General features: G+C 39.9%; 1 protein-coding gene across 1 annotated transcript; it reads right to left on the bottom strand.

The window, feature by feature from the left end:
- Nucleotides 1-13,769: 13,769 nt before the first annotated feature.
- Nucleotides 13,770-14,679, bottom strand: LOC139444198 (cell division control protein 42 homolog). The gene is made up of 2 exons (XM_071225106.1): nucleotides 14,467-14,679; nucleotides 13,770-14,218 (listed from the first exon to the last, which is right to left on the bottom strand). Exons 1-2 carry the CDS (start codon nucleotides 14,677-14,679, stop codon nucleotides 13,835-13,837), a joined length of 597 nt encoding a protein of 198 aa, XP_071081207.1. The 3' UTR covers nucleotides 13,770-13,834.
- Nucleotides 14,680-18,556: the final 3,877 nt, after the last annotated feature.

Raw genomic sequence — 18,556 nt, 5'->3', positions numbered from 1 at the left:
GACGTGGCAGTCTGTGATTGGGTAAAATAGCTGCTCCTTTAGTGTGTTTACAACACAAAATGGTATACATTTGGTTGATGTAAATGTGTGACTATACAACTGATCTATGCTAAATTGCTAATTACTATGATAGACGGAGTGAGTGAGTTGGTTTATTTAAAACTGCTTTAAACAGAATTTCATAAAATTACGTACAAAGAGAGATATGTTCCTGGATCCAGCAAATATACCACCAAATCCCTGTCTCAGAAATTAACCATCATTCCTAATGCATTGGCGAACTTTGAATGTTTTTACTGTGTTCGATTAAATGTGCATATTTCGTTTAATTTGATTGCCACAAGGATGGAACTTAGCATGGTGATAGTCACATGTTTTGTAGACGGACTGTCATGTCACAATCCTCAACAAGGGGGCGTTCAGGTCAGTACGTGGAGTGACCAGCGTGTGCCTGTTATCACTGCTCTACACCGCCTTGGTACAGACTGAATAAGTTTACGGATTCTGTCCTGTGGAATTCTCCTCCATTCTTCCTGCAACGCGTTGTGCAGTTGTGCAGGTGTCCGTGGCGTATGTTGACGTTGACGTACACGTCTATCGAGTTCATATCCACAGAAGCTCTATCGGGTTCTGATCCGGATATCTTGAAGGCCATGGCAAGACAATGACGTTTGAATTGTGAAGGAAGTCAACAGTGACACGAGCGTTGTCATGTTGAAACAACTCCTTATGTCCGTTGATAATCGGAAGAAAGTGACGTTGAAGTATTTGGTCCATGTACCGATTTCCTGTCAGATTCCCCTGAAACATCACCACCAAGTCAGATCTCTGTGTGCAGGATATGGCTCCCCACACCATCACACTTCCCCAACCAAATCTGTCTCCCTGTCGAACGCAGCTCGGTGCAAAACGTTCATTTCTATGTCGGTAGACACGCTGTCTTACATCTCAGCGTTGGAGAAATCGTGGTTCATAACTGAACCAGACTCGCCTCCAGTTTCTCAGAGTCCATGCCTGTACGGTGTTGCTCCATCGCATGCGTTGTCGTCTCATGCAAACGTCTCAATACAGGGACAAATAATTTCTATCTCTTGCAGACGATTCCTGATTGTTTGGTCCGAAACCTGTCTCCTCCCAGGCACACGCCCTGCAGTCTTGGGGGCAGTAGCATGTCTTTGACGTAGGTGGAAGACCCGGATGTAGCGATCTTGTGCAGGGGATGGTGACTCTTGTTCTACGTATTCTCGGTCGATCTTGGGTTGAATTGAGGCTGGTCTACCGATCCCATACACGAAATATGGTGCTCTGATGTACTTAGAAATGACGTGCAAATGCACACTGCGACTCTCCACCTTCAAGGCGTCCAGTGGCGAAGTTGCGATTGGCAGCATTCAGTCTCGGCATTTTCCAACTTCCAATAAGTCGACAAAAGTGTGACAAAATGTTGACTGACCTTTGACCCATTATAGTCATTGTCACCGCACATGGTTGTCACAACATTTACGTGTATTCTGCTTTTATTCTACTTTCCATAAAATTTTCGTACGGTCTTATGACATTGCTGTATAAAGCCGCTAAAGTTTAAAATGGTTGCAGTACACAAGATACGAACAGGCGACTAACATAATTCGATTAAAATTCTTTCATTTGTATTGAATGTTTAAATAATAAACAAAACCTACATTCTCATGATCTCCTATGCGTTTCAATTTTTGATGAGTGGAGTGTATCTATCTTCAGAGGTTCAAGACTATTTGTCAAAAAATGAAAGCAAATGCAGTCTGAATTTTACTGAGATAACAATATGTGAAATGCTGGACTTCCTCATAGATACTATCTATGTAAACGTTTGGGGTAAGACATTTAGGCAAGAAGTAGGCATTCCCATGGGCACAAATTGTGCTCCCCTTCTTGCTGATCTGTTTCCTTACGCATATGAATCGAAATTTCTGCTCGGATTGGCAAAGTCAGAACAAGGTAATTCAGTTCCAGGTATATCGATGATATGATCTCGTTCAATCACATCAAACAGCCAAATCCTTCCACTGGTATACCCACTTGAACTGGAAATAGACGAGACCGGTGAGACCGCTTCTCACCTGTTTCATATATAGATCTATGTGTAAAGATGTAGATAAAAAACTCTCTTCAAAACGCAATGACATGAGGGATGATTTCAACTTACCAATTATCAACTTTCCCTTCATTTCGAGCAATATTCCAGCAACTCCAGCCTTTGGTGGTTACATTTTTTACAACTTTTGAGAACATCTTGCTCAAAAGTTGTTTGATCAAGGTTAAAAGAGTCAAGGCCTCAAAAAAACTTTCAAAGGTTTTATGGTAAACATCTGGAAGACCAAATTCCAAATTCAACACGTCGGTGACAAAAATGCTGTCTGATGCTATTCCCTGTTTTGACTGTACCGTATTTTCTCGTGATTATTTTCAGGTGAACAACTGACTTGCCATTGCATGTGACTGGTGCTACGGGTGGTACAGGGTCCGTTGTTCATCTTTTCGCGAACACCTGGTGTCATCACTCTTTGTATATCGGAAGCTGTAGTTAAACTTCTTGGCCAAATGACCTTGTTTTGACTTTGCAAATACGAGCAGGATGTGTCATGGAATGCAACGAGCCCTTTTCACATAGGAGGGTTTCTTTAATCTTTGCGCTGTGAAAATGTTATTATATCTAGAGTGAATTTCGAATCGCGATCTAATTTATCCAACACCTTTGATTAGCTTCACAAATCTTACCTCTTTTGGGCAGAGTATCAATAAAATCGAATATTGAAAAGGTCAGTATTTGCCCACAGCATCTGCATACTTTAATTACTGAGTAAAACATTACAGCTAAGGATGTAAAGTGACGAAAAAGCAGATTTTTCTTAGGTCACAGATAAAGTGAGAGAGTTTGGTAAATCGCCGCTTTGGACAGAATTCCAGTTATATCACGGCGTGTCAGTTTAATGTGGGAGGAAAGCCCTAAGTGATGCCGGTCTTAGACGTTTACCACTTGGGCACAGGTATGGTGCTGACAAACCTAGAAATATACTGAATAACAAAAGTTCCTGTGACATTGAATAAGATTAAATCCAAAGTTATGTTTTTTTACCAAATCTGAAACAATTTCGGTTTGCAACAGATAAAAGACTCCTGTAAGTGTTCAAATGGTTTAATTTGCCATACTGACTTCAGAAAAGGCGTGATTTCATATAAAAAAACACATGAATATGCCAAAATGTCAGTTTACAAATCAATAGCGTTTGTGTCCACCTCTGATTGCGATGCAAGCAACACATCTTCGTCTCATAGAATGGACCAGGCGTCGCAGAAAGTCCCGTGGGATATCTGTCCATATCTGTTGGAGCATGTTTCGAAGTTCCTGGAATGTCTGTGGAACACGTGGTTGACGTTGACAGCGCCAATCCATCTCATCACACATGTGCTCGATTGGTGAGTGATCAGGGGAGAGAGCCGGCGAGGGGATGACATTCACGTTGTTTTGTTGAAGGGTATCCTGAACAAGTCGAGCAATATGAGGCCGGGCGTTGTCATGTTGAAAGGTAATGCCTTGGCCATGACGACGCAAAAACGGTAGGGCAGATGATCTCGTCGAGGTAGCGATGTCCATTGAGATTTCCCTCTACCACTATCAAACGGGTCCTCTGTCTTGCTGTAAGCCCACCCCATACCATAACGCTGCCGCCCCCGAACCGATCTTCTTCCATGACACAATGATTGACGTAACGTTCACCTCGACGTCGGTACACTCGAATCCGTCCATCGCTGTGGCTGAGGTGAAAATGAGACTCATCAGTGAATAGAACTTGTCCCCACTGCATGGTCGTCCAGCGTAGACGCTGTCTGCAACACTCAAGACGGTGGTTTCCTGTCGAAATGGGACGTCTGGCGGGTCTTCTAGCGACAATCCCTGCACATCTGAGGCGACGACGTACGGTTTGTGAAGATATTCGTCGAAGGCCAGGGATGCTTCTTGCAGTCACTGTTGCTGGCTGGAATCGATTTCGTAGGTGTGTTGTTCGAATCCAGTTTTCTTGTCGATTATTGGTTACGCGTGGCCTGCCACTCCGAGGATGGTCTTTGACTACATTCGTCTGTTGCCAACGTTGCCATAAACACCAAATGGTGTTTCTGTGGACGTTAAATTGTCTTGTAACATCACGTTGACTCGATCCTGCTTCAATCCATCCAATGGCTCGCAGACGCTCATCTTCGGACAGGCGTTGCATTTCGTAATGTTGACTAATTGCGTAATTTTGTTGTTTTTCTGAGTGGTTGTTGTCAGCGCGATGCTAAACAATGCATGTGGAATCCCGTTAACGCACATGTTTTATATCCATCCTTGGGTAGTGAAATGCTTGGGTTTGCATAAAAGTCAACTTTTGCATGGAATGCATGCTTTTCTGTAGCAGTTGCGTTTTTGTGACTTGATTCCATACATGTACTACAATATTGAAAACCAAACTTTACTCGTTTGAAATATACACAAAAATATTGGTGCCCCATAACTTTTGTTGTTGAGTATATATTCGGGGCGAACCGAGATTCGAACCTAGGATAATAATAAGAAGATGTTGACTGACATCGGGAGTGTATCCGGGTTTGCTGTCAGGAATACAGCCCTTCTGTCAATCTGGGTAATGCAGAAGGCTGCAGTGTTTGATAGTCTTCACATTCTTCGAAAAGTTCTGCGTGGGTTTGACAAGGCAGCGCTTCCTGGGAGAAGTCCCATTCGCTGCCTGGGCTGCCTGTAGAGGGGGCAAGGGTTCTGAGCTGATGATGAGCAAGGACAGCCTGACTGTGCCAGGATCACCCAAACCCTCTTTGCTGCATTTTCTATTTTTATCTGTAAATAATGTTAATGATGATGATGATGATGATGATGATGATTCTACTACTACTACTACTACTACTACTACTACTACTACTACTACTACTACTACTACTACTAATAATAATGACGCCTGGCTATGAAACTTATCTTTCGCTTGTTGTATTAGTAGACTCATTATATAACATTATTGCCGATTATTATTTCTATTTGAATGAACTTCTATGTTGGGCTTCGAGCAGTTTCAACATAGAACCGGCGTCATCAGGCATCAGATTGATCCCAGATGCGATATTTTTAACATCGTACCAGGGATATGCTATTGGAGACATGCTCTATGGAGACATTATCTACTCTCTAATTAGGGACCTTGGACCCTTCAAACTCAACAACAATGGTTACATTTACCCGGAATCATGCAGAATATCCCTCAGCGTATGGTCGAGGCCAAAACTTTATATTAAGATCACGTCCAACACCAAGCCTTAACGCATTAAAATTACAGAAGAAAGGGGAGTAAGCGGTGGGCAAGTTGAATATTCTATGGAGCAGATGGCACGAGAAAGGGCAAACGTACCGTCGTGACGTCATTAGCACGGATTAGGGGACGGGAAAAGTCAAAGAGTGTCCCGATATCACAAACGGACACATTAGGGACTTGGCGATACAATTGTATTGGGGGCATTCTAAAACCTCCTCGTAAGCCAACGGCTGTTTTGCTAATAGGACAATTGTTTGCTAACACGTTATGTCAAATAAAAGGTTAACAGCGCGCACTTAACGTCACGAGGAGATAATTCGCTCCACACTGAAATACATCATGTTATGTCTCCGTCATTGTGATGAGTGTTGGGCGTTCAATCGTTACATGTGTTTACCATTTCCTCTCCACTGTTGAGGAAATAAAAAACAATATGTCATCAAATGTATTAGTATTTGTCGAATGTCAAATTACATGTAACACATATGTATCCTGCATTATCTGTACCAAATATGTATGCTGCATTATCGGTACCACATATGTATCTTGCATTATCTGTACCACATATGTATCCTGCATTATCTGTACCACATATGTATCCTACATTATCTGTATAGCATATGTATCTTGCATTATCTGTACCACATATGTTTCCTGCATTATCTGTACCACATATGTATCCTGCATTATCTGTACAACATATGTATCCTGCATTATCTCTACCACATATGTATCCTGCATTATCTGTATAACATATGTATCCTGCATTATCTGTACCACATATGTTTCCTGCATTATCTGTACCACATATGTTTCCTGCATTATCTGTACCACATATGTATCCTGCATTATCTGTACCACATATGTATCCTGCATTATCTGTATAACATATGTATCCTGCATTATATGTATAGCATATGTATCCTGCATAATATGTACCGCATATGTATCCTGCATTATCTGTACCACATATGCATCCTGAATTATCTGCATAACATATGTATCCTGCATTATCTGTACCACATATGTATCCTGCATTATAAGTATAACGTATGTATCCTGCATTGTCTGTACCACATATGTATCCTGAATTATCTGTATAACATATGTATCCTGCATTATCTGTACCACATATGTATCCTGTATTATCTGTACCACATATGTATCTTGCATTATATCCACCGTATATGTATCCTGCATTATCTGTATAACATATGTATCCTGCATTATCTGTACCACATATGTATCCTACATTATCTGTACCACATATGTATCCTGCATTATCTGTACCAAATATGTATCCTGCATTATTTGTACCATATATGTATCCTGCATTATCTGTATAACATATGCATCCTGCATTATCTGTACCATATATGTATCCTGCCTTATATGTACAGCATATGTATCTTGCATTATCTGTACCACATATGTATCCTACATTATCTGTACCACATATGTATCCTGCATTATCTGTATAACATATGTATCCTGCATTATCTGTACCATATATGTATCCTGCATTATCTGTACCACATATGTATCCTGTATTATCTGTACCACATATGTATCTTGCATTATATCCACCGCATATGTATCCTGCATTATCTGTACCACATATGTATCCTACATTATCTGTATAACATATGTATCCTGCATTATCTGTATAGCATATGTATCTTGCATTATCTGTACCACATATGTTTCCTGCATTATCTGTACCACATATGTATCCTGCATTATCTGTACCACATATGTATCCTGCATTATCTGTATAACATATGTATCCTGCATTATCTGTATAGCATATGTATCCTGCATTATCTGTACCATATATGTATCCTGTATTATCTGTACCACATATGTATCCTGCATTATCTGTATAACATATGTATCCTGCATTATCTGTACAACATATGTATCCTGCATTATCTGCATAACATATGTATCCTGCATTATCTGTATAACATATGTATCCTGCATTATCTGTACAACATATGTTTCCTGCATTATTTCTGATACTTGTGCATCCTTCAGAATGTGTAACACTTGTGCATCCTGCAGAATGTCTACCACTTGTGCATCCTTCAGAATGTCTACCACTTGTGCATCCTTCAGAATGTCTACCACTTGTGCATCCTTCAGAATGTCTACCACTTGTGCATCCTTCAGAATGTCCACCACTTGTGCATCCTGCATTATCTGTACCACTTATGAAACTGATTCCGAAAAGATATTTTGCCTCCGGTTTCCAATATACTAGTATATACTTCCTCTTCCCCTCATCCCACGAAAACATTCCCTGGTTGTTATATCCCCGACAAGAAATTCTTAGCTCAATATCACAATACTACTATATCTTTCACATCATAACAACTGTAATAAAAGTATGATAACTATATTTAAACTTTTGAAGTAATCTCTTTCAGCAGCTTCAGCAGCTATCACAGTCTGGAAGCTCAAGTAGAAAGATGTCAAGGTTAAAGTCTTTAACATGTCCCTAAGTAAAGATCGTTCCACAAAAAGCTAAAATGTTTTACTGCTCTTTGGGACTTCCGGGCCAGGATAGGTCCCCAGCTCCACCTACTTGGTGTAATAGCTGAAAAAGTGGATAGCCAGGCTCTATGACTTGGCTGATTTCGTGCCATCGATTGCAGGGCTCGACACTCATACTTTCAGTCAATGGTTTGCCTGGTCCGAGTAAAGACGCCCACAGTGTATGTATTGCTGACTGCGGTTTTGAACAACATTCATCTGCGATATACACAATGACTGGCATTTTGTGTAGATTTCAATCACCTTGCTTTCAATTACAGTAGAATGGTCTTACTGTTACCCACTTTCCTACTTCCAGAGCTCCCAAAACTTGGTCTTGATGTAAAACGTTCTATTATCACAACACCAAGATAAAATCTCTTACAAATTTATCGGTTACATAATTTTTCTCCTTGCATAAATTTACATCAGTGTCAAAAATGATGTCCCTATTTTGACTTGTAACATCTGTTCCGCGTATGTATAGGTGAGCAATTGTCTTGCCTTTGCATGTGTTTGTGACAGATGCCACCGGGGGCCCAGCTACCCTCACCTTTACGAGAACACCTGGTATCATCACTATTTGATAGTGATTAATAAACAGATGCTCATTATATACCAGTAATCGGAATTGCACAAGAGAATCCTGCTTTTGGCAAAGATTTCTTATGCATATGGATTTTTAAAAAATAATAGTAATGAAAAATATAGTACTGATCACAAAGCAATGGCGCTTTGAATGTAACAAAGAAATAACCAGCAGCTTGAGTGCATTTAAAGTGAGTGAGTGAGTAAGTTGGGTTTAACGTCGCTTTGAACAGTATTCCATTTATATCACGGCGTGTCAGTTTGATGTGGGAGGAAAGCCCGAAGTGATACAGGTGTCACTCACGTTTACCAGTTTGGTGAAACCCACGAGCACGGGTATGGTGCTGACAAACCTAGAAACAAAATCGGGCCGAACCGGGATTCGAACCCACTATCATTGGTTTCTGACGCACAGCGAATTGCGGCGCCGTAGAAAATGGGTCATACGTGACCCCAGCACATACGTGACCCCAGCATCTACCCATTAAGTAAAGTAACGTCCGTGTGTTTTGATCTCCTTTAAGTTGACGTGTTTGGTTGAGTGTAGAGCAAACCTGAACCTTTAATCATTCGGGAATTTGTTTAATGGATAATATAGAACATATAGATTGGCATTCACTCGCATGGAATGTTGATGACGATGCAATACAATTGTTAGAGATTGTACGAACGCTTCCAGCCCAGCAGAAATCTCACATGTTGAGACACGAATTAAGTATTCCAACTAAACCTCGAAAGTACTCTTCAACAAATGTGTCAAGCCATTCTGTCAAGTCTTTCTGCCACTTCATATGGAATTTAAAGAAACACCTTATGTATATCTACTAGATACCTTACTGCTCTCAAAATGTACATTGTAAATTATTTATTCATAGCAGGGTATAACATGATTTCATTGTATATAGTCAAGTAGTTTCATTGATGTATTGTAAATAATGTATTTGCCCATGTAAAATATTCGGATTCAACTCTGGAGGAAATAAAGAAATTCATTCATTCCTAGTGCGAGGTATAGCCATATCAAAGGAGGCACTGAAATCGACACCACCATATGTGTTTCAAAGCCACATATTTTAGTATCGATTTTCCAATTATCTCTGGCATTATCGCAGGGATTGTTAACATATCAGGGCCCTTTTGTACAAAAACGTGAGTGGAACATGATTAACAATAAGGTTCAACTAGTGTAACGGTTGTGCAGCATTTTAAAGGCGGTGACACCACAACTAACTTGTAAGTTTACCCGCTTCTAAAATGTACTGTGTTTTAACACAGCAATTCTAACACGTCACGACATAATCAGCTTCCTAAAAATATCCTACATATTCTTGGTTGAATAGTACATGCATACCGTATTAACTTTAGTAAACTTTAGGTGTTTATTTTTATTGAAGTTTATCTAATATTGAATTATATTTTCATTCATTTTTTAAATTTCACTTGATTAATTTTGACTTTTTTCTGTTGTTTTATTTATCTTAATTCTTATTTCTGTTATTGGTAGTATTTAGTTATTGTCAGTACTGTTTAGTTTGGGTTGTTTTAGAATAACCACACACATTTGGCGACAAAAACACCTTTCATATAGGTACATACGCACACGCAAACTCACACGCAGACACAGAAGCACACACAAGTTTACCAACTCACAAACTCACTCACTGACAATCATGTCACAGTCGGTTGGCAATGTACGCGAACGCTTTCTAAGTAAACATTTCTGCTGTAGCACTTGCAGTGTATTTGGATTTACCTTGTAATGTCTTACTGACTAACGACGAAATTTAAACCTGATGTATGAAATAACGTGGTGTTACATACTTAAACAAATCCCTAATGTGTTCGCTCCATTTATTCAAATGCATGTTTCTCTTTTTATCAAAGTGTTTGATAGGCATTACTTAGAAGTTGGTGGAAGACAAGATAGACACAATTTTTATGGATAAAATTCACAGTATTAAAGAAGTTGTTATCCATAGAAAATGTGTCTATCTTGTCTCTTTTTACTGATCGACAAACATAACCCCACTACTTGTGGTTCGGAAGCTGTTTTACTCTAGGCCAACCGTGCAATTCCTTATTTGGTAATTATATTATTGTATTAATTTTCTTTGAATGTCAAAGGTTTCACAATTAGCAGTACCTAAAGGCGTAACTGGCCCCAGCTGGTGGTGTAGGTTGTTAATTTCATTGCTGTCACGTAATGCTGACACGGTTGCTGTCAATCACCTTGTCGTCTAGGCTGGATGTTTCTCTACTTGTGAAATCCGTGATTACCTGTAACTGAAAACATCTACGATGGAGGATTGCACTTGACAGAAATTGCGATTCCTCCTATAAGATTAGATTCAGTGTAACGTGTTTAAATGCACTGCACTGTTGTCTGCTAGACGTCTTACTGATAGATGTGTATAGTCTGCTAGAAGTCTTACTGATAGATGTGTATAGTCTGCTAGAAGTCTTACTGATAGAGGTGTATAGTCTGCTAGAAGTCTTACTGATAGATGTGTATAATCTGCTAGACGTCTTACTGATAGAGATGTATAGAAGTCTTACTGAAGCTGGTGTATAGTCTGCTAAACGTTTTACTGATAGAGGTGTATAGAAGTCTTACTGATGCTGTTGTATAGTCTGCTAAACGTTTTACTGATAGAGGTGTAAAGAAACCTCCACTTTCCAGACAATTGCTGTTGTGGAGGTATTTTAATAATGAAAGTATGTAATTCTAAAAGAGATATTATAAAAGGGATATTAAAGATTCGTTTATCGGGACATTTAATACAGGACTGTCCGGATTAGCGGGTATTCCCTTAATGACATTTAATTCCATCTTCTGTAGTTCTACACATAGCGACTGGGTTCTTCCGAGTATATCACTAGCATACAAATTACATCCTCGTCTAAGGTCAAGAGGGGAAGTGTCCATTGCTGTTGTTTAGCGGTCAGTGGTTTGGAATGCAATTGACATATAGTAATGTCAGTTAAATTTTGATGTAGGTCAGTGAATGAAAAAATACAAGCAGTCGAATCAATTAATTACTAATGGCAAGTATTAACACAACCGCTCATATCGCATTAAACGAGCCGAAGTAGTTGTTTGGAAATAGTCTCCAATTTGAGAAAGCAGACCTTGTAATTAGTGAGAGCGGGTGGCTGCTTTAACGACAGCTGTCACTTTCTCACCGATATGGATTACTTGAAATCAGCATGCTACAGACATCATAGCCGCAAAACCGACTGTGTGCATTATGTAGTGTTGGCACCTTCATCCATAAAAGATCTCAGTGATGAAGCCTCCGCCGTCAAATTTTAGAAGACAGTTCCAGTGCAAGTGAATTCTCTTTTTAAAAAACCCACAAAAGTATTCGTAAAAAGTCATTCATTGACATATTAGGAAGCGTTGGCATGTCTTGTGTGTAAATGCGATGAATCCTTACATCTGGTGCGACGAAAATGTCCGAAGAGGGTGTTATTAATTATATAAATATATTAAATTGTTAACTTAAACGTGTTTGTCCACGGTGTTTACCATTCCATTGATAACTTTGTACTGGCCAATCAGCAAAACGCATTTTCCTAAGTCTATGACAGTCATCAAACCATGCGTCACACCATGCGTCATGGTAATTGCATGTTGCTCTGTATTAACAGAATTAACAAATGTCTCTACATTAATAATTATTTGACTTATATGTAAACATGTTCTTCAAGTTTGTCCATTTACCAAAGGTCACAGACCCCTGCTTATTTAAATGACTTGTCTCAGGGAAGCAACTTGCTCAACTCAATCAAGGTTTCTTGGACTTTTTTTCACGATTACGCAATTACTACTGTGTGAGGCTCAGCCCTGAACAATCAAGTAACTTCTATCAACAGTGTATTGAACATTGCATCATGCCATCCTACCGGGTACCCGTTCTACATGTGGGTAGCTCATAGGAGTGCAGGGTAGCACGCACAAGAACACCCGAGAAGAAATTAACTCGTTACTCGGACATTCCCCTCTACTTATTGCCTTAGAGACTAGTGCAAGAATATTTTCGACAGATCATGTTTCCAACACAAAATGGAGATTTCTTTAATACATATTACCACTGAGTGATATTTCCAGGAAAATATTACAAGCCAGGTGAAAATTTCGAAAAATATATATTAAGCCTGTTATTTCTGCATATTTGTGTTTCCCACGGTTTGATTTCTTGTTTCATTTTTCTTTTATTATTACTTACTATGAATATCCCAACAGGAAACAAAGTGTTCCTATATGCTATGAATATTTGAAAATATTTATTAGTTAATTTTCACAAAAGGTCAACTGTTACAATCCTCAAACCCTAAAAGTCGACTAAAATGTGTATCGAATGGCCAGGCTTTGGGTCTTGGGTGATTGGCTCAGAGCATTGACCATGCTATCAACATGGGCAGCTGGTTGGTGTTCCAAGACTGGTACGTTGGAGGGGTTATGATATCAGGGTAGTAGTACCAACTGCGATATCTTTGTCAATGTCGCCCAACTCGCTGTACAGAGAAGCAACCCTCGTTGCCAGGGGCATACTCCAAAACTCAGCACTATGCTAGGCATTCCATGTTATTCTGACAGGCCATCGTGTAACTGGAGTGGTGTTCAAAGTGGCGTTAAACTCAACTTACACACTCATTCTTTTGAGGTACCGATCATTTGATATTCCACCCCGACCCCACCCCCGCCCCCAGAACATCAAATGGTCGGTTCCCAACTTGAATAAAGACTAAATCGAAGGTTCATATCAATGTTTATTTAAATGAAACTCGCTGTCCAGCAGCTGTGTTAAAGGTGTAACAATTGTATACTATATAACAAACATGATGGACCTTCAGTTTTTACCTCAACAGGGGTTATGTTGTGGGCGCGACAATGGTACTAAAGCAAATGCGACCATACCGACATCGAGAGGACACTGCTGAGTCAAACACGTATCAAAGACAAACGACACTCGATTATAAATTATCATACAAATTATCATATAGATTCTCATAAGGCATTTGATACAATGAAGAATATATTCAACTGGTGGCATCATAGCACTGCCACAAGTGTAGAGATCATATAGACACCGAGTTTCTCAGTTCATATCACAGACCGAGATCATAAGTTCATATCACACACGGAGATCATCCGTTCCTATCACATACCGAGATCATAAGTTCATATCACATACAGAGATCAATACTTGTCGTCAAAGGCCGAGATACTTTCTTGTCACAGATCAGGCTAACTGTTTATGTATCACAGCTATGTTAATCTTGTGCGAAGTCAATTTATCACATGTCCATTGGGTGTCATGTCCCTGAGCATGACCAGAAGGCACCACATGGTTATGTCCCTGATGTGTCGGTTACAATCTGAAGATCTGCTTGATAATGTTTGTGTTCTTTTTCCTGAACTTGAGAGCGGAGAAGACGACATGCTGAAAGACCTCCTTCAAACCCTTGTGGTCGCGAGCAGAGCACTCCACATAGCAGTCAGCACCAATGTCCTTGGCCAACTGGACACCCTCGTCCGTGGAGACCTCGCTGTCTTCATTCCCGAAACGGAGATCAATTTGGGTGCCCACGAGGATGACCGGTCTCTTCTGTTTGGTGTGTTTGGAGTGTCTCTTCAGTTCAGGCATCCACACGTCATTGATGCTGGCCAACGTTTCCCGGTCACAGGTGGAGAAACACAGAAGCAGGACTTCACTCTCACGGTATGTGAAGGAACGGAGATTCTCAAAGTTTTTCTGGAAATAAGAAAAGGAAAGGTAAATGTATGACTCTTGTAGCATTACGACTGACAATATTTTTGTTATTTTTCATTTGAGAATATCTTAGCCATGCTGTCGTAGCCTAGCACTGCAGCAAGTATACATTTTCCATAACGAGTTTGAATCAATAGCGAACACAATCTTGTTTCTTCAAAGAAAGAATTGTCATACATAAAATACATCAGATACCAATCGATAGATCATCGTTCAAATATTTTGCTCACCTCTCCTGCTGTGTCAAACATGCTGATAACAAACTCCTCCTCAGCTACATTCAGTGGAACGACATAGTTATCAAACACTGTGGCTTCATAGTTCTCCTTGAAGGATTTCTGGGCATAGCTTTCGGAGATGCTGGTCTTTCCGACCATCCCGTCTCCCATGATGGCACAGGATATGTATTTCTGCGAATCAGCCTTCATATTGCGACCCTTCATAGTAATGTAGTTCAGTCAACGTGTGCCAATTCTTGCCAAGCATACTTGCTTATATAGACAGAACTGACCAATTACGAGCAAGAACACTCACGCCACGGTTGTCACGTGGTTTAACGATGCCAGGGGACTGCCAGATGGACAAGGTTGCTGTATTGGAAACACGCGCAATGTAAATCATCATGGTCTTAAGGAAATCTTACAAGGTGTTATTAGTATTTACTTGTCTGGGGAGTTATGACAATGTTTACATTGTCTGATTGTTTGGAGCTTCTGTTATTAGAGTTAGGCGACGTGGCTACTAATCTGCCCGTTGAAGACAGGCGACGTACAAACCACTTATACAATCCTAGCTTGCTTCAAGACGTTCAAAGTGTGTGAATGTTTTATGTCACGTTTAGCAATATTCGAGCAATATCACTGCGGGGGACACCAGAAATTGGCTTCACAGATTGTACACATGTAGGGAACTGAACCCGGTCTTCGGCGTGACGAGTGAATGCTTTAAACACAAGACTATTCCACCGTTCAAAGAGCTTTTGTTGGTCTTTTATGAAAACTTTCACCGAAATTTTGGTAATGCATTCATTTCTAATGACGATAATAACAAACGGTTTAAAGATCTATAAACCTTTTGAGCCGAGGTGTTAAAATACCCGAGAAATGTTGCTGCTTGATTTATTGTATTCCATTCGCACCATATATATTTTTTCGGTAACTTTGATAGTGACATGGTTGTTTTCTAATCCCGGAAATAAGTGAGCAGTTGGCAAACTAGACATAAACAATCTGTCCGTATCATCTGAGTCATGTGTATTGACTAGCTGTTGTCGTTCAGGAATATCATCCACACGAAGCTGCTGATACAAAATGGATCAGCCTCAAGATACGCAGTCTTGTGGCCAACCAAGGTGATTGCATGGCGCTTCAGTAACTAATTCCATCAGAGTTAGTTGTTAGCGGCGCGACACTGAACGGGGAAAACACCTAAGCGAGTCTGGTTTAACGTATCAGTCTGCAATGTTCAGTCTGTATGACGTGTACATAATAGAGTCTGAAAAGTCAAACAGGACTGATAAAACGTCAACGACAGAGAATCAGTCTTGATATTCAGCCGAAACAGATTCCATTGGGCGTGACAGGCAGACTAGTGATGATATTCAGCCGAAACAGATTCCATTGGGCGTGACAGGCAGACTAGTGATGGAATTAGTGATGAAGCAAGGTATTCGCGAACTGGTTCAGCAAGTCCTGCTCTACCGGCAGTACTCGACACTCACACAGTTTGCATAAAAATGAAAACGTTTGTTTGTTTCCTGAAACCGCACAACAGTAGGCCTGCCATATGGCAGCATGAAACATGCCCCCACATTCGCTGAACGCTGACATGTTGGACATTGACTTCTACATCATATTATTGGTTTGTTTGTGTGTTGTTTAACGCCGCACTCTTCAATAATCCAGCTATATGACGGCGGTTTGTAAATAATCGAGTCTGGACCAAACAATCCAGTGATTGACATCATGAGCATCCATCCACGCAATTGGGAAATGATAACATGCATCAACCATGCCAGTAAGACTGACCACCCGATCCCGTCAGTCGCCTCTCACGACAAGCATAGCCGCCTTTTACGGCAAGCAAGGGTTGCTGAAGACGTATTCTACTCCGGATCTTCACGGGTCTACATCATATCAAGATCGTCAGAGTGATGTTAGACATTGACCTCTACATCATATTAAGATCGTCAGAGTGATGTTAGACATTGACCTCTACATCATATTAAGATCGCCAAAGTGATGTTAGACATTGACCTCTACATCATATTAAGATCGTCAGAGTGATGTTAGACATTGACCTCTACATCATAATAAGATCGTCAGTGTGACTTTGGACATTGACTTATACATCATGTTCTAACCGTCAGAATGATGTTAACCTGCATACATGTAGTTCAACTGCACTTGGTTCAGTCCTGCTTTCATATTTTTATATTCTTTTTTTTTTTTTTTTTGTTATTTAACGCCGCACTCAACAATAGTTTCTCATTATATAATCTAGTAGGCGAACTCGACCGTAGGCTAACTCGAAAGTAGGCTAACTCGAAAGTAGGCTAATTCGAATGAAGGCTAATTCGCTCCTCCGTGTTGATGACCAGACGTAGATAAGAAATCCTTTCCCTTTAATACTTGTTTGAATCCTTGCCTGTAATGCTGGTCAATACAACGGACATAATTGACTCCTGACTGAAGTCGCATATCGCTATGATTTACAGTACATTTCAATTGCAGGTTTAAAATGACATCTCCAGGACGTGAATTGGATATCAATTAGTACAGTCACAACAATTCAGGTCAAGGTCATTTATTGACGTCGGAAGTCGTTGTTACAGTTATCGCCTTATTACGTCGCACGTCCACCGACACTGAATAGAAATCGTCAAAACATTCAAATATGCAAATTTGCATCCGTCAAAACAAAACGATGACATTTGAAATGCAATGAGCATCACATAGCCTCAAGGAATCGTGTATGCGTATTTGAGTGAATGAGTGAGTAGGGTTTTACGCTGCTTTCCAAATATTTAAGGAATATCAAGGCGGGCGCCACTAGAAATTGGCTACCAATACGTAGCTTAGCTTCACAATTCTTATATCATATTTAAAAACTTAACGCTTCAAAGTTGCGTATTATAATCAGAACGCTGTCCAGAAATAACTAATGGTTTCATTCCTATGTGAGTGAGTGAGTGAGTGAGTTTGGTTTTACGCCGCTTTAAGCAATATTCAAGCAATATCACGGCGGGGGACACCAGAAATGGGCTTCACACATTGTACCCATGTCGGGATTCGAACCCGGGTCTTCGGCTCGACGAGCGAACGCTTTAACCACTAGGCTACCCGACCGCCTCCACATTCCTATGTGTAAGAAGCACCGCAGTGAACCACGATGTAGCGAACGATGACTACATTGGGCAATAGATTTGTTAGCTTTTGCCAATTACCAACAACCTATAAACATTTGATTTAAGTGTATTTTAAACTGTTCCCACTTAGGTTTCCATTTCAAACAACTGTTCATATTGATATTAATATACACTATACCAAATCTATAATCATATATTATATTAAATGCCTCAGTGATTTATCTAGAAACTAAATGCGCATTATATTTAAACATTTTCCTCATCATTAATAATAAGGAAGAACTATTTTAATTTAGGAACTCTTGCCTTTGCTCTTAAGACCTGGTGATGGATATATGCACCTGGAAACAACACCAAGACACCACAGTTTGTCCCTTACTTCCAAATTAAAATAAAGACAGAAGCTTTTACTTTCACTTTCAATTTTATTTCATGTATAAAACATTAATGCGTATAAAATGGAAATTGCATATTGTTTACAAAAACGGTACTGGGCACTGGAATGCCGAGATATAAACTTGAACATAATTCATACCCACGTGACCCTTGTAAATGTAGTCACGTTGTGAAAACGGAATAACGTCACTCGCCTGTTCCCATGGATACCACAGAAAACTTCGATAAGTGGTGTCTTCTCTGAAAGTTGTCTCTGATTGCAACTTAAACTTTGATAATACAGTGTGTTTTGATATCTAATATCAAAATTCGATAAACAGCATCACAACTTGCCAAGGTGATTGAAAATGTCGAACAAATAGGATCAAAGGAAGTTACATCAAGTACAAAACGCAAGCACAAATTGGTCTGCCCATATGGGCATCATACTGATGAAGGCACTCAATGGTTTACTAAATCTGCAAAATATCACAGTTTGAGATTTCAAAGTCACTATTGGCTTTAGTGGCGCAGACAATACAGTCATTTTAAAGGAACATTGTTCGCGACTGCCCACT

This window comes from Haliotis cracherodii, unplaced genomic scaffold, assembly GCF_022045235.1.
Source record: "Haliotis cracherodii isolate W230 unplaced genomic scaffold, xgHalCrac1.p SCAF_5, whole genome shotgun sequence".
NCBI classification, from domain to species: Eukaryota; Metazoa; Mollusca; class Gastropoda; order Lepetellida; family Haliotidae; genus Haliotis; species Haliotis cracherodii.
This window is presented reverse-complemented; position numbering and strand designations above follow the sequence as displayed.

Excerpts from the sequence above, each read along its gene's own strand:
- LOC139444198 (XM_071225106.1), bottom strand. The coding sequence starts at position 14,679 with ATGAAGGGTCGCAATATGAAGGCTGATTCGCAGAAATACATATCCTGT. Across the intron at positions 14,219-14,466 it reads TGTTTGACACAGCAGGAGAG|AAAAACTTTGAGAATCTCCG; the intron begins GTGAGCAAAATA and ends TCTTATTTCCAG.